Raw genomic sequence first — 25,038 nt, 5'->3', positions numbered from 1 at the left:
TTTGCCGGGCCGCACGTGGCCCGCCGGCCGCGGTTTGAGAAACCTAGCAAGAAACGGGTACTTGCCAGACAGTCGAGCTGGGCCATGGGGCTTTTGACTCCGGTCTGCGCCACGTCCCAGACTTTGACGCATCCTTTCCCGCCGGTGTAGACGTGTCGCGTGGAGGCGCTGATGGTGACCGCGCAAACTACCTCGCCGTGGCTCAGGCTGTGGATTTGCCGGGCGTGGCGCGGGATGCCCGGGCCCACCAGGGCGTCCGGAGGGAAAGGCACCGGCTGCATCTGACCGTCCGCGCTCACGTGGAAGGAGTACGCCCTGGTTTGGAGCAAAACGAGAAATGATATTGTGGAAGGATTGATACTGGAGATGATGGGTTAACCATAGCCGGCCACCAGGTGGCAGTAGACTTAAGTCAAAGAAAGGAGATTCTCAAATTGGGTAATTTTATTTGATTCAATGCAGGGGATTTTTTAATGAAGTCATGCTTTAAAAATTTAACGATTATTATGTTTTTAATTGTTGTTTTACTTTCTTTTACTTTACTATATTTTGAACCATAATAATACTTTTATTTTTATTTATTTTATTTTAATTCATTGTCAATTTTTTTAAGAAATGTTTACAAGAAAGAATTCATTACATTATTTATTATTATGTTTGAAATATTACAAGGAGTTCAATAAGTAAAACAAGAAATATACAATTTATTGTTTTAAAAACGTTTTTAAATTTTGCTTATCTATCCTATTTGCATGAAGTATATTTATGCATTATGATGTTTGTAATTTTAGAAGATAACAAATAATTAAAAAAAAAATCTTTATTTTTGAAACACGTTTTATATTTCAATAACATATTGCATTTATATGAAATATATTTATAAATTATTATGTTTGTTTCAGAATAAAATAAATAGGTAGCTGACGAAAATACATGTTTCTAATACATTCTATCCTTAATATGTACTGTATCTTGTTTATGTTGGTGATCGGAAGGAGTGGAGAGGTGTTGTGAAAGGATAGTGGGATGTTTGGACGTGTTCAAAGGGATGGGCAGGGCACCTCTATGATGCAGTAGGGGTAAACCAGTGAAAGCTGTCGAACAGAAGTGTGTGTTGCGTCACCCTGACCCGAGTGACACGGCCTCTTTCTTATGTCCCGTTTCATCTGGAGGGACGAAAGCATGACCACTTGGATGTCGAGGTGCCTAACTTGTTTGGGAGTTTGGGCATTTGGGTTGGCCATGGTCCCCCCCAAAATTTTGTGTGTGTTTTTTGCTCCTTTTTTCCCTTTTTAAAATTTTTTTCTTTATTTTTGTATGTTTTTGTCTTGCTGTCAGTCATCCCTTTTGAGGGATATGACCAAGATAGATGTCTAGATAGATGTATAGATAGATAGATGTCTAGATAGATGTCTAGATAGATTCTAGATAGATAGATAGATGTCAAGATAGATAGATGTCAAGATAGATGTCAAGATAGATGTCAAGATGGATGTCAAGATGGATGTCAAGATAGATGTCTAGATAGATGTCTAGATAGATGCCTAGATAGATAGCTTTCTAGACAGATGTCTAGATAGATGTCTAGATAGATAGATGTCTAGAAAGATGTCTAGATAGATAGATGTCAAAATAGATGTCAAGATGGATGTCAAGATAGATGTCTAGATAGATAGATGTATAGATAGATGTCTAGATAAATAGTTATATAGATAGATGTCTAGATAGATGTCTAGATAGATGTCTAGATAGATGTCTAGATAGATAGATTCTAGATAGATAGATGTCGAGATAGGGAGATGTCAAGATAGATGTCAAGGTAGATGTCTAGATAGATGTCTAGATAGATAGATTTCTAGACAGATGTCTAGATAGATGTATAGATAGATGTCTAGATATTTAGATGTCTAGATAGATGTATGTCAAGATAGATGTCAAGATGGATGTCTAGATAGATGTCTAGTTGGATAGATGTATAGATAGATGTCTAGATAAATAGTTATATAGATAGATGTCTAGATATTTAGATGTCTAGATAGATGTCTAGATAGATAGATGTCTAGATAGATGTCTTGATAGATAGATGTCTTGATAGATAGATTTCTAGATAGATGTCTAGATAGATTCTAGATAGATAGAGGTCGAGATAGATAGATGTCTAGATAGATAGATTTCTAGACAGATGTCTAGATAGATGTCTATTTGGATAGATGTATAGATAGATGTCTAGATAAATAGTTATATAGATAGATGTCTAGATAGATGTCTAGATGTTTAGATGTCTAGATATTTAGATGTCTAGATAGATGTCTAGATTGATAGATGTCTAGATAGATGTCTAGATGGATAGATGTCTAGATAGATAGATGTCTAGATAGATGTCTAGATAGATGGATAGTTCTCTAGATAGATGGATAGATAGATGTCTGGATAGATAGATGTCTAGATGGATAGATGTCTTGATAGATTTCTAGATCGATGTCTAGATGGATAGATAGTTTTAGAAAAAAAATACTTCATATAACAATTTTACATACATACATGCATGCATTCATATACGCGTACATACATATAGTTAAATATTATCGATAATTTTTAAAATGAGTGTAACTATCTGTGAGTGGAAAAACAACATTTTACTTGGAAAAATGAATATACAATTTCTTTCTTACTAAACGATTCGTGGTGTTATGCTAGTGAAGGAATAAAACTTTTTTAAAAACTCACGGTTTTCCGCCAGATGACCCAGATAGAGAGGACGACAGACCGGGGGCTCTCAGATGGGAGCGGGAGTCATAACCCACCTGGCGGGGGGGGGGGACAGAACCCCCAAAAACAAAGCGTTTTAGGGATCAAATCTAGTATGTTATTAGATTATAATCCATAAAAGGTGGGGGGGGTCTCACCATGGGGCTTCGGACATAGGGGCCGGCGGCCGCACTGATTTGGGGCGAGAGGCTGAGGGCCCCCCCAAATCCTCCGGGACTCGCCAGCTCCCCGTTGATCCCTGCGTGGGACACCACGCCAAAGTGAGCCGGGTAGGACCCGGGGGGCAAAGAAACGGGGCTGCGCAGTGCTAGGAGAGTCAGGGTGGGGATAAACCACAACGACACATGACAAACAAGCAGGGTTACACAACGGGAAAAACGAATGGAAAACATTGAAATCATCGGTATCGGCATTTTTTTTCATTCAACCAGCCGATTGTTAAGTTTCATGCAGCCGAGATTCTTTCGCTCTCGCTCCTACTCCTCCCCCACCTTGTACCCTCCCCGCTCCTTCTGATTGGATAAACGACCGGGGGCTGAGCCAATGAAGAAGGAGAGAGCGCCAGCTCAGCTAACTTGTCCCGGGATAGAAAAGCGTGTTTGCGATTAAGAGAAAGTGTTTAGATAACTTGTTTTGGAGAGGTACGTTCAGGTGATTAACTCAAACAATGAATTAAATCACTTATCTCTTATCATAACCTAAGTTCGTCAATCAAGCGTGTGTGTTTGTGATTGCGAAAAAGCAAAAACAAAAAAAAAAAATGCTAAAAAGTAAAACGTGTAGTTAATTTGTTTTACGGAAGCACGTTGAGGTGGAGACTGATACATTAGCTCTTATCACATCATCAGTTCGTCAATCAAGCAAGTGTGTTTGTGATTAAAAAAAGTCTAAAAAGCAATATAAGGTGGAAGGCTGAGTGATTAGCTGTTACCATAACATTAGTTCGTCAATTTGGCTTTAAAAGTAATATTTGTAAAAAATTGTACTTCTTTTACGGATACTTATTTAAGTACTATCAAAGTTAAAGCTTTATAACTAAACTCTGGGGTAAAACCTTTAAACCAGCTTTAACACTGGAGTTAAAGATTTAAAACCCACCTAATCTATGAGTTAAAGCTTTAACTCCAAGGTGTATTTGAGTAAGAAATGGTAAATATTGTACACTTTTACAGTTGAATATTTTAGTGCTATCGAGCTTTAGACCAGCTTTAACTAGGAGTTGGAGCATTAAACCAGGTTTTTTATTTTGAGTTAAATCTTCAGTACAAAGGTAAAAAAAATAATCACTGAAACCCATGGTACTAACAAAATTAAAGCTTTCTCTGAAGTTAAAGCTCTTTGAGTTAAAGCCTCAACTCATTGGTGGAGTAATATTTGTAAAACAATGTACTTATTTTAGAGTAACTTATTTAAGCGCTAATAAAGTTAAAGCTCTGTAATTGAACTCTGGAGTTAATGCTTTAAATCTGCTTTAACTTTAGGTTAAAACTCAGAGGTACATAATTCAGTAATAATTATAAAACATTGTACTTATTTCACGGAGCGTCATCTTAGTGCTATCTAAGTAAAATGTTTATCATTCAAGTCTGGAGTTAAAGCTTTAAATCAACTTTAACTTTGAGTTAAAGCTTTAAATCTGCTTTTACTTTGCATTTAAGCTTTAAACTGACTTCATCTTTGAGTTGAAGCTTTCAGTCAGAGTTATATGAGAATAATGTTTAGAAGACTGTACTCATTTTATAGCAACTTATTTTAGGGCCATCAATATAATATAATTTATAATTAATATAATAATTTCCTTGTATTGTCATTCTGTGTAACAATGTACACAGAACGAAATGTCGATTGCACCTGACCCGTTGTAGCGGGCCGATGCAGCCGCAGCCAACAGAGGGCGCCGCCGACCACTTTTTAAGTCTTAGGAATGACTCGGCCGGGGCGCGAACCCCGACCTCCCAGTCTCAAAGCGGGCGCCTTACCATCTAGGCTACTGAGCTGGTGAAAGTTAAAGCTTTATAATTTAACTCTGGGGTTAAAGCTTTAAACGGACGTTTACTTTGAGTTAAAGCTTAAACCCATAGGTAAGTTAAAAAGAAAAAGAAAAACATTGTATTTATTTTATTGTTTCAGTGCTATTGAAGTGTAGCCTTTATAATTCAACGACGAGTTAACTCTGAGTTAACGCGGCGTTAACCCAGAGTTAACGCTGAGTTGAAGCTTTGTCTGATATGTACCGTAAATTCCGGACTATAGAGCGCACCTGATTATAAGCCGCACCCACCACATTTCGGGAGGAAAACCAATTTTGTTCGTACACAAGTCACACCTGTATATTAGCCGCATGCGCCCACATTGAAAAAACGCAATACAAACACGAAATTAACCCATACCCGATACACTCCAAAAACACAGCCGGCAAAATGAACGGAAAATGATACCGGTACTTAAGATTTAATGCAGACCTGCAGAATCCGGGTGCCCGTTGAAAGTAATCCAAGGAAAAAAGTGTATATTTCTAAAGGTAAGGGTGAGAAAAATATATATCCACTATTGTCGGCCCAGTCCACAAACACGTTTCACTTTTACTCCACTTCCCGTCAGCCCGCGTTTGCCCAGCCCCTTCTTTCTTTTTTGCTCGTACAAAACATATCAGAATAAGTTTCTAAAATACATTACAAAAATATACAGTTGCAAATACATATTATACATGGTTACACATATTTACAAAGAAAGACAATACACCGAGAGAGTTTTCAAAGCTTTAATAATAATATTATAACTTTCATCCCAAACCGTGCCTGTGAAGGGTAGCAAAACGCTACTAGCAACACGCTCGCTACACAGTAAAAAAACATATCGTACCAATAGTGATCTTCCTCCTTATAACTGATGTCATTAAAGTCGTCTTCCTTCATTATGGGAAAGAGACTTTGTCAAATAGACGTCGTCCCACGCTCCCTTATCCAAAAACGCGCTAGCATCACGCTCGCAAAGGAGAGTTCCCGTGCGGTAGCTCTGTTTCCTTCTATATCGGACTGCTCGATTGCGTTTAGCTTGAAAGTTGCGTCATGTGCCTTTCTTTTTGCAATTTGCATGATGAGGATATGTCCACGCTAATTTAATCTGTGCACAAGCTAAGAAGTTGCAGTCTAAATCTTACCTTTTGTACTCGAGCGCCGCTGGCGGCCGTTAAAAAAATGACATAAATTGGCCGCATCACTGAATAAGCCGCAGGGTTGAACGTTTGGGAAAAAAGGAGCGGCTTATAGTCCGGAATTTACGGTAGATGAGTAATAATTGTAAAGCATTGCACAATCAGTGCTCTCACACATTCAAATAGCATTCATTTCATCGGGTCTAAACGTCATTCAATATGAGTTTGTTGATTACCAATGACGTCTATAGCCGTCAATAGTCAGGCTTTCAATGCTCTCACCGAGGGGGTCCGCGGCGGAGGCCGTCTTGCTGACCAGTCGAAGGCAGGACGTGCTGGGGCCGGGGGCCCCGCCGGCCCCTGGGGTGAGGGCCTCTCGGTGGGACGGCGATGGGGTACCGGACTTGGATAGGGGCGACTGGGACTTGTCCGTCTGCAGGAAGGGGGGGCGGGGTTTCAATGACACCTCCATTGAAGAATTCGGCTTTCTTCACAATTTTATTACCTGTGCAGGTTCTTTGGCCTTGCCTTGAGCAGGACTGCACGGGTTGGGGGTGGTCGGGGCCTCGGCGGGGCCCGAGGATCCGGCCAGCTCTTTCCTTAAGGCGGGGGCCCGGTCCAGACCGTTCCCGCGGGGGGAATGAGACGGACTGACGGGTGCGGAGTTGGGCTCCTGAGAGCACAACCAACGAAATTGATCGAGGGACCCGGTAATCCCTTTCCTGTGATTTTCATTGTGCATTGTGTTCTGCATTATAATTGGCTTCCTCTTTAGGAAGATGCTTTCTATCGCCAACAAAGTTGGACCTCTCCACCCTCTAAACCTGCTCTGGAGCCACACGCAGGTCTTTTGGTGCTTCCCAGTGCTTTTTCATGTTTGATCATGGAAAAATATATGGCTCCTGTTGGACATAACCAGAAGGTAAATGCAGTTTCCCCTAACGTCCACTAGATGGCGGCAAATTTTCACGGGAAGTAAAGTTGATTGAGTCTTTAATCCATACAGTGGTGCAATAAAACAGCAAGAATCTTTTTGAAATTATGATTTTTGAAATTATGATTTGACAGACAAAACGTTATTTTTCCCAAAAAATTTGTAAAGAAATAAATATTGAGGGAAAAACCCTCAAAAGATTATTTTATCATCAAATCTTATAACCCTAAATCCTAATTGTAAACCTTTTAAAACATTTTAGCCATTTAGGAAGCTATCTAGCGTTTTACATTTTTGAATGCGATCTAGCTAACATTTTACCTTTTTGCTAGTTATCTAGCTCAATTTGAAACTCCTTTCTAGATAGCTATCTAGCTTTGTTTGTAGCTTTCTATCTGGCTTTTTACTCTTTTAGCTTTTTACCTGTTTACCTTTCTAACTCACTATCAAGCTACCCTTTTACCTATTAACCAAGCTAGGTAATTTACTATTTTATAAATTCATTTTGAACTGGGTGCCCTATGCGCTAATTAGCAACTAAAATTAGCTCTGTGCTTGAAAAAGGACCCCTAGTTTATAGGGTCAACAATTTCAAACATGTTCAAGCATTTTCCTGTCCTTGAAAACTTAAAATTCAAGCCTGTTCAAGGTCATTGAAGGAAACAACGAAAAAAGTAAGAAAAATCAAGTAATGCTAAGTAAAAAAGAAGCAAATGAATAGAAAGTGGAAAAAAAGAGAAAATAGAAGTCAAGCCATGTTTATTTGTGTGGCCTTTAGTCACAATAAGTCTCGAAGGGCTGTAAATAATGGAAAACAAAGAAAGAAAAAGAAAGAAAAGAAAGCTAAAGAAATGGAGAAATAAAAATAAAGAGAAAAAGGGAGAGAGAGAGATGAAGAAATTGAGGTAGGGGAATAATAATTACAGAAGAGAAAAAGAGAGGCAAAAGGAGACAGAGAGAGAGAGAGAGAGAGAGAGAGAGAGAGAGAGAAGAAAAATAGAATGAAAAAAATGAGAAAAAAAGAATAACAAAAAAGAATGGGAAAAATGAAAAAAATAAAGATAAGGATAGTAAAAAAAGAAAGAAAGAAAGACAGGAAGAAAAAAAGATAGAAAAAGAATGTGGAAAAAAAGACAAAAAAGAAAAAAGGAAAGAAAAAATAGACAGAAAGAAAGATAAAATAAAGAAAGGAAGAAAAAAGAAAGAAAAAAGAAAGTAGGTAGTTGCCTTGCCTAGCTAACGCTGCTATGGGTTAGTTAGTGTGTAAAAGGGAAAAGTGTGAAGCACATTGTAAAGCCCTTTGGGAGGTCTTCTCGAAAAGCGCTATATAAATGCAGACCATTTCCATTGACATTCAAGGATTTCAAGCACCCGTACCAACCCTGAATGTTCCTACAGTTTCCTCCCTTTTGGTTTTCAAATTGTACTTTTTCACAACGTCAGTTCCAATAAACCTTTCGGGGAAACCCACCTCATTGGAAACGTCCACCACCAGATTGTCTTCACTTTTGTCTTCATCGCTGTCCTGCAAGCAAAAAAAAAGAGAAGACTGCCATGAATTTCCCCAAAGACTTCCTGACACCAACGCCAAAACTGCCCGCGTGCCCTTGAGCCATCGATCCGTCGCTGCCAGTTGGACATTTGCCGCGTCTCTTTATCGATTGCGGCGCTCGCTTTTCCTCCATCAGCCGGCACTTTTTGTACACTTCGGGTTTTTTTCCCTCCTTTCTTTCCAGGGCAGGGGTGTCAAACTCATTTGAACTCGGGGGCCACACGATTGAACAAACATTCTGTCGGGGGCCGGACTAGTAGATTAAAGAGAAAGAAAAAGAGAGATAAAAAAATGAGAGAAGGAGGGAGGGAAAAGGAGAGAGGTCGGGACAAAGAAAGAAAAAGAGAGAGAGAAAGAGAGCGTGAGAAACAAAAAATAAAAAGTCGTGAGAGAGGGGGAAAAGAAAGGGAGGAAAAGAAAGAAATTCAAAGAGAAATAGAAGGACAGAAGGAGAGAAAAGAAAGCGCAAAGGGTTGAAGAGAGAAATATAAAAGAGAGAAAAGGAAAAAAGGAAGTTAGAGCAAAAGAGGTTAAAAGACATAGAGAGAGAAAGAGACAGAGCAACAAAGGAAGAGAAAAAGAGAGACATGGAGAGTGAAAGAGACAGAGACCGAGTGGGAGAAAAGGGGTGGAAAAGAAAGAGCGACAGAGAGAGAGAGAGAAAAATAAAAAATACAGTAGCTTTGGCAACATCAAGTTGACATATTTCAACCTGCAGCTTGTTTTTCTCTTGCACTTCTCTGAGTGTTGTCTCGCAGGCCGGATTCAATCCTTTAGCGGGCTTGATCTGGCCCGTGGGCCGCCTGTTTGACACCTGTGTTCTAGGGCGAGGACGGTGGCTCTTGGTCGTCATGTCAACCAAGCTTCCATCCCGCCGAAAAATTGAGACGGTGAAACAAGAAAGGGGAAGTATGGCGGAGAAATCCAGACTTTTAGAGGGATAAATGGCGGGATATCCATCCATCCATCCATCCATCCATTCTCTGCACCACTTATCCTCACTAGGGTCGCGGGGGTGCTGGAGCCCATCCCAGCTTTCTTTGGGCAGTGGGCAGAGGACACCCTCAACTGGTTGCCAATGAACCTGACATGCATGTTTTAGGAATGCGGGAGGAAACCGGAGTGCCAGAAGGAAACCCACGCAAGCACGGGGAGAACATGCAAACTCCACACAGGAGGTTCGATTTCATGACCTCAGAACTGTGCCGCACACGCGCTAACTGCTGCGCCGACGTGCTGCCCTTGCATTTTATCATCATTATTATTATTATCATTATTATTATTATTATTGTCTTGTCATGGATTTTGTGTTGTTGTTTGACTTTAAATCTGTTCAGAATAAAGAGCTAAAATTGTTTTGTATTTTACACATTTTTTGTAGATCTGTGAATATTTACATTGATAAATCATATGAAATGATCAATTTCTTAATAAATTGGTGGCTTAAATGTTATTGTTATTATAATATATCATTAAAAAACCTGGCTCTTCTCAGTGAGCCGAGCCAAAAAAGCTGTTTTTCTAAATAGAGCTGTCCTCTTGGGTGTGGTGATGCTTCATATGACAACGCCATAATGACAAGCCACCACAGCAGTCGTGTCAGCGTCATTTTCACGTACCTTTTTGTACTTTTTATTTATTTATTGCGCGGTTTATAGTCAGCCCACCAAGGAACATTTGCAACAATTTCAAGCATTTTCAAGAACTTCGCCCGAAATTGCTAATCTCCCTTACCTTGAAAACACAACATTAAAACTCGAGCGATGTCGAGGATTTCAAGCACCCGCTGGAACCCTGATTCATGAAAAGGCACCACGTACGTATGAGTGCGACGCGAGGGCCTCTTTGTCGTCACAGCGCCTCCTTTTGGGTTCGGCCCCTCCCTGCGAGGACGCGTATCCGCCCGAGGGCCCCTGACGCTCCTCCGGGACCTGGCTGTCTGTGGACGACGCCGATTTACTCTGTAAAAGAATATTTCCAAAAATAAATTTGCAACTTATTTTAGGGCCATCAAAGTTAAAGCTTTATAATTTAACTCTGGAGTTAAAGCTTTAAACTGCCGTTTACTTTGAGTTAAAGCTTTAACTCATAGGTTAAGAAAAAAAAAAGTAAAACATTGTATTTATTTTACTGTTTTAGTGCTATTGAAGTGTAGCCTTTATAATTCAACCCAGAGTTAACTCTGAGTTAACGCAGAGTTAACTCGGAGTCAGCAGAGTTAACTCAGAGTTAACTCAGAGCCAGAAGAGTCAACTCAGAGTTAACTCGGAGTCAGCAGAGTTAACTCAGAGTTAACTCGGAGTCAGCAGAGTTAACTCAGAGTTAACTCGGAGTCAGCAGAGTTAACTCAGAGTTAACCCTGAGTTGAACCTTTGTCTCATATGTAGATGAGTAATAATTGTAAAGCATTGCACAATCAGTGTTCTATAGCTGGCTGGATTGAATAGGGAAATACAGTCAAGCCCCTGGATACGGCGCCCCACCTTATGACATTTCACTTTGGGATATTGAAGATGTTCACACTTGCAAATCCTTCGGCAATACAACCCCGGGTTACACCGTCCTTACCTAGCTTTCACGCTAAGAAGTGGAATAAGATTTTTTGAGCGGATTGAATAGGGAAATACAGTTGAGCCCCTGGATACAACGTCCCCACCTTATGACATTTCACTTTGGGGTATGGAAGATGTTCACACTTGCAAATCCTTCGGCAATTACACCCCCGGGTTACACCGTACCTACCAAGCTTTCACGCTTAGAAGTGGAATAAGATTTTTTTGGCGGATTGAATAGGGAAATACAGTCGAGCCCCTGGATACGGCGCCCCCACCTTATGACATTTCACTTTGGGGTATGTAAAATGTTCACATTTGCAAATCCTTCGGCAATACACCCCCGGGTTACACCGTCCCTACCTAGCTTTCATGCTAAGAAGTGGAATAAGATTTTTTGGGGCAGATTGAATAGGGAACTACAGTAAAACCCCTGGATACGGCGTCCCCACCTTATGACATTTCACTTTGGGGTATGGAAGATGTTAAAACTTGCAAATCCTTCGGCAATTACACCCCTGGGTTACACCGTCCCTACCTAGCTTTCACGCTAAGAAGTGGAATAAGATTTTTTTGGGCAGATTGAATAGGGAACGACAGTAAAGCCCCTGGATACGGCGTCCCCACCTAATGACATTTCTGCCTCTTGTTACAGCATTTTCACACGACACCATCTCAACAATTATTTCGTATGCCCAAAAACATACCAAATTGAAACTTTACGGTGTTTGTGAGTATGACATGTTACGTCTCTAGGATACCTGTGTGCTATTGGTTGATGTCAGAAAATGCTGGTCTGCTATTGGTTTGTGTCACAGCATCATAAAATGCTGATATTCTATTGGCTGAATTACCTCCCATGATGCTTTTCTCTCTTTTTATTGTAGCCCTTTACAACTCATTGCCATGAAAGGCTATACAAACTCTTATTATTCGCTTCGGCTACCAAGGGTTGCAGTGATGCTAAAATGAGAATAACTAGAGAAACAAAGCTTGCGATTATCAAGAAATACGAAGATGTCAACTATCGGGACCATTATCAAAAATATGGGTGGGATTAAGGCAATACAAATATTCTAAGGACATAAAACCCCCCTTTAAAATGTAAGTTTTAAAACCAGTTAGAATTTTAATACGCCCTCTCCTCCTTCTCTTCATCCACCTGCTACTCCACTTTACCAGCTCAAGTCAGGTAGCAATAAAGGAACATCAAATTTCAATTTTACTTTACATTTATTTATAAGTTTAATCATCTACATATTGATTACACATAAGTAGTACTGACTATATTAGGTAAGCATTACAATAGGTTTCTATCCCCCGCTATATGGCATTCCCAGCATAAAAACAGATTCTAGGGTCTACTATACTTTTTTTTTTTTTTTTTTAAACTTTTCATGTCTGGCGCCATCTAGTGGTGAGCTAAAGGATATCATGTTGTCTTTTCTGTTTTTTTTCTTCTTTTAACCACACCAAATACAGCTCCCGAGTCAAACGAGAGGAAGTATAGATAAAAGCATCAAAGTGTGGGTTTGTTTGGGTTCATATCTGGAGTAGACCCCCATCCCTGTATTGGGGGAGATCACAACGCAGGAAGGAGCTCACAGGGAGTACAGGAAGGAGGCGAGCAGAAACAACAAAAAGACTTAAAAACGTCGCACTCCTGCCAAATGTTCTTCTGGAGTGCATCTCCCCTCCCCCTAATGCATCCACCTGCTACTCCACTCGACCAGCTCTATTCACATCAGGGGTTAATATAATTTCATTTTTCCTTAACATGTTTATTTATTTCTAATTTTAATAATCTATATTTATAGTACACATGAGTAGTACATATTATTTTGTAATGTTAATAATTTTACCTGTGGGAATTGGGGGTTTCGAAAGCATTATCTACGCGTTAACATAGGTTTCTATACCTTACTGTTTTTTTCTTTGTTAATTAATGTAATGTCTAGTGCCATCCAGTGGTGACCTAAAGAACATTGTATTTCAGAGTCAGTATACATAAACGTGTGCCATCAAAGTGTTGGTTTGATTGGGAAGATAGGGTTCATCTGGAGTCCCCCCCCCCTTCCTTGCATCCACCTGCTATTCCACATGACCAGCTCAACTTACATCACACCAAAGGTAAATATAATTGCATTTTTCCTTTGCAGGTTGCATATTTATAATGTTATTGTATCCCATACATGTATATTACACTTGGGTACTACTTACTAAATACTATTTTGTAATTTTAATAATTTAATCTGGGGTAGCGGGGGTTCAGAACGCGTTAGCTACGCATTGCCATAGGTTTCATTCCTCTGCTATAGGACAAATTCACCTTGCAATTTCCACCTTAGAACAGAATAATGTATCCCAGGATCTATCCATCCATCCATTATCTGCACCGCTTATCCTCAGTAGGGTGGCGGGGGTGCTGGAGTCCATCCCAGCTATCTTTGGACAGTGGGCAAGGGACACCTTGAACTGGTTGCCAGCCAGTTGCAGGACAATTCACTCGTTCATTCACACCTAGGGACAATTTGGACTGGCCAATTAACCTGACATACATGTTTTTGGAATGTGGGAGGAAACCCACGCAAGCACGGGGAGAACATGCAAACTCCACACAGGAGGTTTGATCTCATAACTGTGCCGCACACGCGCTAACCACTGCGCCGTCGTAATGCCTCCCGGGATCTACTGTACTTTCTATTCCTTTGTTCTGTTTTTCAATGAATGTGCCATCTAGTGGTGACCTAAGAAAGGTAGTATTTCTTTAATATCAAATTGTGGGTTTGTTTGGGAAGATATGGTTCATATCTGGAGTAGACCCCCATCCCTGTATTGGGGGAGAACACAACACAGGAAGGAGCTCAGAGGGAGTGCAGGAAGGAAGCCAGGAGGAACAACAACTTTTTAAAAACTTTCCCCTCCAGCCGAATGTTAATTGACGGCTCGATTCTTTATTTTCCGGAAAAAAAAAAAAAAAAAAAAACAGTACAAAGATAATACCTTAAAATCAAAACATTTCTGGAAATTGACTACTTTCCTCCTTTTTTCAGGATTTTTTTTCTTTTTTTTGAGTAAGACAGATCGATAGAGAGATAAAGACAGAGATAGAGAGATAGATGTAGATAGATAGAGATGGATAGATGGATAGATAGATAGATGGATAGAGATAGATACAGATAGATATAGATAGGGATGGATAGAAAAAGATAGAGATAGATAGGGATGGATAGAAATAGATAGAGATAGATAGGGATGGATAGAGATAGAGATAGAGATAGACAGAGATAGATAGATGGAGCTAGAGATAGATATGAGATATATAGATCCAGATAGAGATAGATAGGGATGGATAGGGATGGATAGAGATAGATAGATGCAGATAGATAGATGCAGATAGAGATAGATGGATAGAGCTAGAGATAGATATGAGATAGATAGATGCAGATAGAGATAGATAGAGATAGATAGGGATGGATAGAGATAGATATGAGATAGATAGATGCAGATATAGATATAGATATGAGATAGATAGATGCAGATAGAGATAGATAGGGATGGATAGAGATAGATAGGGCTGGATAGAGATAGATATGAGATAGATAGATGCAGATAGAGATAGATATAGATATGAGATAGATAGATGCAGATAGTGATAGATTGGGATGGATAGAGATAGATAGGGCTGGATAGAGATAGATAGAGATAGATAAATAGATGTGAGATAGATAGATAGACAGATAGATATAGAGATATCGATAGTTAGAGATAGATGGAGATAGTTAGATAGAGATAGATATAGAGATAAATAGATGGAGATAGATAGAGATGGATAGAGATAGAGATAGATAAGTCAATTCGTTCAAAATCAGAGTGGAAAAAATGCATTTAGAAAGGACAATATTAATGTGTTTTTATAATGGGTTAAGATGAATGAGTATATTTGAGTCTATTAAGGAGGTCGTCATGAATTATTCATGTTGCATGAATTGTCTTTGACTTTTGAGAAATTCCTTCATTTTAGCAGGGACGGAGAATCGGACATCCCTGCACTTCCCGTAGCTTCGCATTCTCCGATTCGCAACTCGGAAAAGTGTTAAAGCGGCTCTTGCAACACGCACTTTGCTGCGCTGGTATATTTCACAGGTTTATCTCCAACACACACACATAAGCACTTACCCTGCTGGGTGCGCCCTCTGGGATTTGGGAGGAGGAAGCATGAAAAGAAAAAAAGGGGAAAAAAAATGTCAGATAAGAAGAAAAATGTCGACGTCAGTGCTGATGTTGGCAACGGAAGGTCTCCTTCTTTCAAACGTGCGAAGAAGCGCAATCTGCAAATACTGGATGAACACAAAAGGCTTGTTTTCTTTTTCTTTTTAAACATCGTTTCAGCTGTGTTTTTATTCACGGGTTTCTTGGCAAGGCGCTAGGAACACATACGCTATGGAGGTGAAGGAAAGTTCATAAACACCAGCTAGTGGTAGCCTCTGGTACTGCTCGCCAATTAGATTATCCTGCGTATAATAATCAAGATTTTTTGTTTAACCCCTTAACGTTTCAGTATAATTGGCCTAAAATCCCAATCCAAGATGTACCCAAAGTAAATTAAATGTTAGAGGAATATGGTTTTGAAAGGTAACGCTCTGACATTTTGCCCAAATTGAAATAATCACTGCAAGTGCTACTAACATGGAGTAAACTGAGTTGGAACACACAGAAATAGAAAGGTTGTATCCTCTTTGAGATGTTTCTTGCAATCAAATGCCTGCAAACAGGTGAGAGAGAGGCAGAGAGAGGCAGAGAGAGGCAGAGAGAGAGAGAGAGAGGGGGGAGAGAAAGAGAGAGAGGAAGAGAGCAAAAGAGAGAGAAAGACAGAAAAAGAGAGCAAAAGAGAGCGAGAGAGAAAGACTGAGAGAAAGAAAAAAAGAGAGAGAGAAAGAGAGAGAGAGGGGGGGGAAGAGAGAGAGAGAGGGGAAAGAGAGCAATAGAGAGAGAGACAGAAAGAGTGAGAGAAAGACAGAAAGAGAGAAAGACAGAAAGAGAGAGAGAAAGAGAAAAAGAGAGACAGAGGGATAAAGAGAGAGAGAGAGAGAGAAAGAGAGAAAGAAAGAGAGAGAGAATGAGAGAGAGAGAAAAAGAGATCAAAAGAGAAAGAGCGAGAGAAAGAGCAAGAGAAATAGAGAAAGAGAGAGAGAAAGAGAGAGAAAGAGAGCAACAGAGAGAGGGGGGAGAGAGAGAGAGAAAGAGCGAAAGACAGAGAAAGAGAGCAAAAGAGAGCGAGAGAGAAAGACTGAGAGAAAGAAAAAAGAGAGAGAGAGAAAGAGAGAGGGAGGGGGAAAGAGAGAGAAAGAGAGAGAGAAAGAGAGAGAGGGGAAAGACAGCAAAAGAGAGAGAGAGAGAGACAGAGAGAGAGGAAGACAGAAAGAGAGAAAGACAGGAAGAGAGAGAGAAAGAGAGACAGAGAGAGAAAGAGAGAGAGAGAAAGAGAGAGAATGAGAGAGATAGAAAAAGAGATCAAAAGAGAAAGAGCGAGAGAAATAGAGAAAGAGAGAGAAAGAGGGCAACAGAGAGGGAGAAAGAGAGAATGAGAGAAAGAGAGAAAGAGAGAGAGAGAAAAAGAGCAACAGAGAGGGAGAAAGAGGGAAAGAGGGAAAGAGAGAAAGAGAGAGAGAAAAAGAGAGATAGAGATAGATAGATGTCTAGATAAACATTTATTAAATGAAATTTTTTTCGGTTTTGTTTATTTTATTTTACTTTTATAATGAAAGAGTTGTCGGCCACCCGGGCAGAGACGTTTTGTGAGTTGTACGCCCGACGTAAAAGATGCACGCCCCGGGCGTCCGGGCAGACCTTATTTCAAACACTGGATTACTGAATAATGGGGACTCAAATCCTGACATACCTCGGAGGTGTTCTGGGTCGAGATGGTTGCGCTCGTCCTTGCCGGCGAGGTGAGCGGAAACGCCCAAGGCCCCCGTTAACGCCAGGAGCCCGGAGCCCCCCGCGCCCAAAGACAACCCGGACGGGTGCGGGGTAAGGGGGATACCCGGGGCATGGTGAGACAGGTGCTGGAGCTGCTGCTGCTGCGGCCACAGGAACAAGAGAAAGGGGGAGGAGAAAGAGAGAGGGAGATTATTAGGTAGGAGTTTCAGGTCGATGGGCTCCAGCACCCCCGCGACCCTACTGAGGATAAGCGGCGCAGATAATGGAGTTTCAGGTCACTCAGATATCAAAAGACCTCAGTTGACGGGCTAAGTTGCTATGATCTGACACTGCTTTGGCGCCTGCTCATCTAAAAGCACTCACACACCTCTTCACGGCCAAATTTAAGAACCTTTTTAATGACATTCTTAGTCAAATTTCTAATTTCTCACGCATCATTTAAGGAAGAAATGAGGTATGATTCATGTATTTTTCAGAGGCACAAATATATCTGTGATTTACATCTATGATCTGCTATGATCTGATACTGCTTTGGCGCATGCCTATCTAAAAGCACTCACACACCTCTTCATGGATAAATTTAAGTATTTTTAATGACTTTCTTAGTCAAATTTCTAATTTCTCACGCATCATTTAAGGAAGAAATGAGGTATGATTCATGTATTTTTCAGAGGCACAAATATATCTGTGATTTACAGCTATGATCTGATACTGCTTTGGCGGATGCCTATCTAAAAGCACTCGCACAACACTTCATGGCCAAATTTAAGAACTTTTTAATGACTTTCTTAGTCAAATTTCGAATTTCTCAAGCACCATTTAAGGAAGAAATGAGGTATGATTCATGTATTTTTCAGAGGCACAAATATATCTGTGATTTACATCTATGATCTGCTATGATCTGATACTGCTTTGGCGCCTGCTCATCTAAAAGCACTGACACACTTCTTCACGGCCAAATTTAACAACTTTTTAATGACTTTCTTAGTCAAATATCCAATTTCTCAAGCACCATTTAAGGAAGAAATGAGGTATGATTCATGTACTTTTCAGAGACACAAATACATCTGTGATTTAAATCTATGATCTGCTATGATCTGATACTGCTTTGGCGCCTGCCTATCTAAAAGCACTCGTACACCTCTTTATGGCCAAATTTAATAACTTTTCAATGACTTTCTGTGATTTACATCTGCGATTTTAATCTTGTGTGTGCATTTATCAAAATATAGGATTTTTAGACCTTGAGTAAAGAGCAAATATATTTGTTTTTTTTAGAATTTTTTACTATTACAATATACCACTGGGAGACGCTTCCCTAATTTTCCATGCCTCATATTAAATATCAATCGATACGTAATCCTTGCACCTGTTCCGTAGGGGTTTATGACGCTTCATAGGACATTGCATTACAAACTAAAGGCAGCTGCAGTAAATCACGAAAGGAAAAAAATGCAATGTCGAGATCAATTTTAAGCAGACTTGGTACAAAACATAGCAACAATTTCAAGCATTTACAAGCACTTCACCTTAAGTTTAAGCACTTTCCACTAAAATTCAAGAATGTTTAAGGATTCCAAGCACCTGTAGGAACCCTGCAAACTAGACGTCAGGTCTTTTACCCCTTTACCTCCCTCTAGTGGCTGGAAGGAGCATTTAGTTTGTATTTATTAGAAAGAAATCATAACTTTTTATAAATTGGAGTTAGAGATTTGCTTTTTTGGGGGGCATACTCAGAAAATGTACGAGGAGCAGGATTATATCATCTAATATGTTTAAGCTAAAGCACAGGTGTCAAACAGGCGGCCCGAGGGCCAGATCAGGCCCGCTAAGGGATTGAATCCGGCCCGCGAGACATCAACCAGAGAAGCACAAGAGAAAAACAAGCTGCAGGTTGAAATATGTCAACTTGATGTTGCCAAAGCCAGGTGCCTCAAACAAAGTTACTGTACTTGTATTTATCTCTCTCTCTCTGTCTCTCTCTCTCTTTTCCACCCCTTTTCTCCCACTCTCTGTCTCTGTCTCTTTCACTCTCCGTGTCTCTCTTTTTCTCTTCCTTTGTTGCTCTTTCTCTCTGTGTCTTTTTAACTTATTTTGCTCTAATTTCCTTTTCTCTTTCTCTCTTCCTACCCTTTGCGCTTTCTTTTCTCTTTTCTCTCCTTCTGTCTTTCTATTTCTTTTTGGATTTCTTTCTTCCTCTCACTTTCTTTTCCCCCTCTCTCACGACTTTTTATCTTTTGTTTCTCACCCTCTCTCTCTTTTTCTTTCTTTGTCCCGGCCTCACTCCTTTTCCCTCCCTCTTTCTCTTATTTCTTTATCTCTCTTTTTCTTTCTCTTTAATCTAATAGTCCGGCCCCCGACAGAATGTTTGTTCTCTCGTGTGGCCCCCCAGTTCAAATGAGTTTGACGCCTCTGCTCTAGTGGCTGGAAGGAGCATTTAGTTTGTATGTATTAGAAAGAAATCATAACTTTTCATATATTGGAGTCAGGGACATGCTCAGAAAATGTACGAGGAGCCTGATTAAATCATCTAATATGTTTAAGCTAGAGAGTGGTGGCGATGAGGCAAAAGGAAGGAAATCGGAAGATGAAGGGATGCCGAAGAGATTAGCGGATTAAGATGTCGCCACAAAAGGAAGGAGAGGAAAAAAAGGAAATTGAAAGATCAGCAAACAAGGGGGAAGGGAAAAGGGGAGGAGGATATGACCATTGTGTGGGGGTGAGGTCGGACTGTATGAGATCATAAAACAATTCATGGGATGACAGTAAAAAAAGCAGAAGGGGGAGAAAAGCAAGGAGATAAGAGGTGGGGGGGGTGATGTCTTCTCTCGATGAAAGAGAAGAACGATAGAAGAAGAAAAACATCAACGTGTGCTTAGAAAACGGCTACAAAGAAATGGGGAAATTCCAGCAAAGTGGAAAAAAACTAAAATGTAAATAGATCAAAATAAGGTGTAAATGAGCGAATGAGTTGTCTGTCCCTGTGTGCCCTGCGATTGGCTGGCAACCAGTTCAGGGTGTCCCCTGCCCACTGCCCGGAGATGGTTGGGATGGGCTCCAGCCCCCCCGCGACCTTAATGAGGATAAGCAGTGCGGCTAATGAGATGAGATGAATATTATACATTAATATAATTTGTTTATTCAAAAATATTAAAGTTGTTGGGGTCCGGTGCACCCCCTTCCACCAGAGGGTGCCCAATAGATTCGGAATTGGGACAGGCGTCTACAATGACTACACAGCGGTCCCTAATCTTTTTAAGGACATTTTGGACAGCGCGCAATGTCGGGTAATGACTTTTCACCTTCAATATCAGTTTTCCAGCTCCATCCTGGTTTGTGAGGTTTGGTTTTTGTTTGCAGTTTAGAGGGAGGGAGAGAGAGAGAGAGATAATGGGAGAGGAAAAAGAAAGAGCAAGAGAGAGAAACAAAGAAAGAGAGAGAGAGAGAGGGAGAGAGAGACCGAGACCGAGGGATAATGGGAGAGGAAAAAGAAAGAGCAAGAGAGAGAAACAGAGAAAGAGAGGGAGAGAGATTGTAAAAGTGAGGGAGAATGGGAGAGGAAAAAGAGAAAGAAAGAAACAGCAAGAGAGAGGGAAGGAGAGAGAGAGAGAGAGAGAAATAGGGAGCGAGAGAGAGAGAGATAGATGTCTAGATAGATAGATATGTGGATAGATAGATGGATAGATAGATATGTGGAGAGAGAGAGAGAGAGAGAGAGAGAGAGAGAGAGAGAGAGAGAGAGAGAAAGTGAGGGGTAATGAGAGAGGAAAAAGAAAGAGCAAGAGAGAGAAACAAAAATAGAGAGGGAGAGAGAGAGTAAAAGTGAGGGAGAATGGGAGAGTAAAAAGAGAAAGAAAGAAAGAAAGAGCGAGAGAGACAGAGACGGAGAGGTAGAGAGAGTAAAAGTGAGGGATAATGGTAGAGAAAAGAGAGAAAGAGAGGGAGAGAGAGAGTAAAAGTGAGGGATAATGGGAGAGGAATAATAGAAAGAAAGAAATAGCAAGAGAGAGAGAGACACAAAGAAAGAGAGGGAGAGTAAAAGTGAGGGATAATGGGTGAGGAAAGAGAAAAAAAGAGCGAGAACGAGGGAGAGTGAGAGAAAGAGAGAGAGAGAGACAGACAGACAGACAGATAGATAGATAGAGAGATAGAGAGATGGATAAATAGTTTATACTTTATACTTTATTCATCCCCGTAGGGAAATTCACACTTCCAGCAGAATCCTTGTGTTGTTTATTGACAGATTAACAGGATGGGTGCTGTGTCGTAGTTTAGCAACAGCGGGGTGGATGACGTCACACGCTAGGCCAAAAGTTCGACGTCCCTGCAGCAGATGGAAATCTCTGTGCCCAGGGTTACACCGCCACGTACATAGTGAGTCTGCCTCCTCTCCGCTTCCCACAGGCTTTTTGTGTCTCTGTCTGTCCTAACAGCGCTAAAGCCTGGTAGCTCCACGTTAGCGTCCGGATGCTAGACGTGAGCCACGTTTCCGTAAAACACAGCAAACTGCACTCCCTCTCCACTTTGATGTTTTTCACCAGCACAGCCAGTTCATTGAAGCTGAAGGCTTATAACGCCGCTAGCCGCTTAGCCTTAGCTCCAGCTCTGCATCCACGATAGGGCCCCCTCATCACGCCGGCACGAGAGTACTTCAGGGTAAGGAGTTGATTCCTCGAATAAACGCATTTTTGCACGTTAAAACCCATCACCATAGGATAGAAAGTAATCCAAAGTGTCGTTGTCAAATGGGACGAAAAACACCGAAAATAGAAGCAGACACTTAAAACAATAAATCACATAAAGAGCGAAATAACACAGAGCTGCGGGAAAGGCTGCCGCTCGTGGCGGCGCCTATGATGTTCTATAGGGATAGGTTGGTTACTGTTTGTTACGGCAGTAGTTCAGGAAGTTGCACGCTCGTCTTGGAACCAAGAGGTCGCAGGTTTAATTCCCGGTTTCTCCGCATTTAGTGTCAAAGTGTCCTTGGGCAAAACACTAATGCCGTAGCAGGTAGGCCTTGCTTGGCTGACCGATATCACAGTGTAAGTTAGTGTGAATGGATAATTGTGAAGTACATTGTAAAGCGCTTTGGGAGGTTTTCCCATTTGTTTGTTACTTTGTTTTTTTCTTATCAAATGCCATCGCTTTTGAGCACCTTGTCATGAGTCTTGCTTCCCTGCGTTTGGGTCCAACACAAATCATAACAAAAGTTAATTCTAGCATAGTTTGTCCCTTTTTAACTCATGACTGCCACCTGTGGACAAGCGTGAAAATGCAGCTAGAGATTCCGAAACGATACAGGATGCCTGATACATTTGAAATAAAATTGAAAATAAGAATGAGTAAATCCCTGCAAAAATGAAAAAAGGAATCATAGTGGAAAACTAACAAAGACTATACTAAATACTAATATTTATAAAGGGCAAATATATATATAGATTTAGATATAATTTAACTAAAAAAATGTAAATACTAATGCCCTGCGACTGGCTGGCAACCAACTCAGGGTGTCCCCTGCCCACTGCTTGCTGGAATGGGCTCCAGCACCCCCGCGACCCTACTGAGGATAAGAATGAATGAATGAATGTAAACATTAAATCTGGCATAGTTTTTCACTTTTACTCATGACTGCTACTTGTGGACAAAATTGCAACTGCAGCCAGAAATTCCCAAAAGAAGCAAGATCTTTAACGTAGATGCAATTAAAAAAAAGAAGAAGAAAATAAAATTTACCAGAAAATTGGTTAGTTGACACACCAAAGTGGAAAACTAGCAAAAACTCAAAATACTAATAACTAAAAAAGGTATATAAATTAAAAAAATACATATTGATATGTATGATTTAAAGAAATCATAAAAGTTAATTCTGGCATACTTTATCCCTCTTTTACTCATGACTGCCTCTTGTGGACAAGAGAGAAACTTCAGCCAGAACTCGTCAAAACATCAAAGGTTTTAGGTTTAATACGTGTAAATTATCTAAACAGGTTTGGAGCGGACTTACCCCGATGATGGCGTTGAGCTCGGCCATGGTCACCTGCTTGGCCCGCTCCACAGCTTGGACCACCTGTTGCTGGTGCTACGCACCAAAAATACACAAATAATGCCACACGATTAGTTTTGTGTCCTTTTTTTGTCCCATGACCGTTATTCTCTTCCAATTTATTCCAATTCTTGATTGATTTCAGTTATCACTAGTGTTGGGACTAGCACAGTACAAAGAAACACAATTACCACGTCTACTGTTGTTACTATAAAGCGCTTTACTGCATTATACTAATACTTGTATACAAGTCTTAAGTTACAGTGATACCCGAACAACTCACATTTTCACATACACTTAGAGGGGTGGCCATATTTATATCAACCTTCAGAGTACTATACATAAATACAGTCATTGAGAAGCCATCTCAAACACAAAGTACAAGGATGCTGAATTTCTGCTCATAGAGATATTCTCCCTGCCGTATCTACTTGCGTCAGAGCTGAATTTAGTCGCTTTACTTCCGCATCCTCTCACATTTAGTGACAAGGTGTCTTCATTTTCCTCATGTTGAAGTTTTTGAGTTTTTCCTTGCCCTCATGTAGGTTTTAGATCAGGGGATGGTGTCATAATAGTTTGTAGTTTGTGCAGCCTTTTGAGACTCTTTGTTATTAAAGGTGTCACAAACATGACTATAGGTAGTGAGCTTAAGTCACTAGCTCAGGAGGTCGAGCACTCGATCAAGACGTCACAGGTTTGATTCCCGGCTCCTCCGAGTTATATGTCGAAGTGTCCTTGGGCAAGACACTGAATCCCTAATGCCCCCAATAAGCAGGTAGGCGCCTTGCATGGCTGACTCCCTATTGGTGTGTGAGTGTGTGTGTAATTGGGTAAGCACGGCGGAGCAGTGGTTAGCGCGTGTGCGGCACAGTTCTGAGGTCATGGGTTCAAATCCAGCTACCGGACTTCCTGTGCGGGGTTTGTATGTTTTCCCCGTGCTTGCGTGGGTTTTCCGGGCACACCGGTTTCCTCCCACATTCCAAAAACATGCATGTTAGGTTAATTGGCCGCTCCAAATTGTCCTTAGCTGTGAATGGGCGAGCAAATTGTCTGTCCCTGTGTGCCCTGCGATTGGCTGGCAACCAGTTGAGGGTGTCCCCTGCCCACTGCCCGAAGATAGCTGGGATGGGCTCCAGCTCCCCCGCGACCCTACTGAGGATAAGCGGTGCGGATAATGGATGGATGGATAAGACGTTTAGGTGGACACTGATACATTAGCTCTTTAGTTCGTCAATCAAGCAAGTGTGTTTGTGATTAAAAATCTAAAAAGCAATCTAAGGTGGAAGGCTGACTGATTAGCTGTTACCATAACATTAGTTCGTCAATTTGTCTTTAAAAGTAATATTTGTAAAAAAATTGTACTTCTTTTACAGATACTTATTTAAGTTAAAGCTTTATAACTAAACTCGGGGGTAAACACTTTACACCTGCTTCTAAATCTGTGTTGTGTTGAAATTTGTAAGATTTTCGAAAATTAGATTTAAGACATTTTAATGCCTTATTTCAAGGATATATTCAATGCCTTTGAAGACTTTGAGAATCTGCAGGAAGCCTGCACGCTCAAAGACACACGAGGAGTGTGAATATCGATCCAAGCGACAGAGCCGTGACCTTCCTGTCTGCAGGATGTGGATTCATCACGCTAGCGAATTTGCATTCTGCGCACACCTGACATAGTTTGCAGCGTCACACTTGCCTCGGGCAGATTGCTAAATGCCAACGCTCGCTGACCTTAACAAAGCTAATTTGCTGCAAAAATAACCGGGTGCTGGCGAGCACCTGTTGCCCTCTTGTGGTTGAGATGTGCGCTTGCTCGTCAAGTTGTAAAAAGATGATATATTGCGACGTATTTGGGGATTTTTGTTGCTGCGAAATGGTATTGCGCTTCTTTTCATCGCACTGTTGTTTCTGTTTTTTGCACTTACGCACGATTCTTTTTGGCTGCTCTATTATCAATTGGGCCAGTCCAATGTTTTTGATTCGGCCGGCGAAACAACACCCGAGAGGCACAAGAGAAAAATCAGCTGCATATTGCTATAAGTCCACTTGATGTTGACAAATCCAGGTGTCACTCGCAAAGCAACTGGAGCT

At 40.8% G+C, this 25,038-nt stretch overlaps 1 protein-coding gene across 4 annotated transcripts in view; it reads right to left on the bottom strand.

The window, feature by feature from the left end:
- tle2b (TLE family member 2, transcriptional corepressor b) overlaps window positions 1–25,038 on the bottom strand; it is a 99,729-nt gene that overhangs the window by 7,905 nt on the left and 66,786 nt on the right. For 2 of the 4 annotated variants that reach the window (XM_088350537.1, XM_088350536.1), the window contains 10 exons: window positions 22,909–22,983; window positions 16,864–17,044; window positions 15,141–15,157; window positions 10,230–10,370; window positions 8,329–8,382; window positions 6,429–6,596; window positions 6,206–6,356; window positions 2,907–3,076; window positions 2,728–2,804; window positions 66–315 (listed from right to left, as the gene is read on the bottom strand). In XM_088350537.1, the coding sequence (XP_088206663.1) occupies window positions 66–315; window positions 2,728–2,804; window positions 2,907–3,076; window positions 6,206–6,356; window positions 6,429–6,596; window positions 8,329–8,382; window positions 10,230–10,370; window positions 15,141–15,157; window positions 16,864–17,044; window positions 22,909–22,983 (1,284 nt within the window). The remainder of the gene's footprint in view (window positions 1–65; window positions 316–2,727; window positions 2,805–2,906; window positions 3,077–6,205; window positions 6,357–6,428; window positions 6,597–8,328; window positions 8,383–10,229; window positions 10,371–15,140; window positions 15,158–16,863; window positions 17,045–22,908; window positions 22,984–25,038) is intronic. The other 2 variants (XM_088350538.1, XM_088350539.1) reach the window with 2 other exon arrangements.

This window comes from Urocampus carinirostris, chromosome 12, assembly GCF_059441175.1.
Source record: "Urocampus carinirostris isolate Australia breed hairy pipefish chromosome 12, RoL_Ucar_1.0, whole genome shotgun sequence".
NCBI classification, from domain to species: Eukaryota; Metazoa; Chordata; class Actinopteri; order Syngnathiformes; family Syngnathidae; genus Urocampus; species Urocampus carinirostris.
The sequence above is the reverse complement of the archived record's forward strand: the minus strand, read 5'-3'. Positions and strand labels throughout refer to the sequence as shown.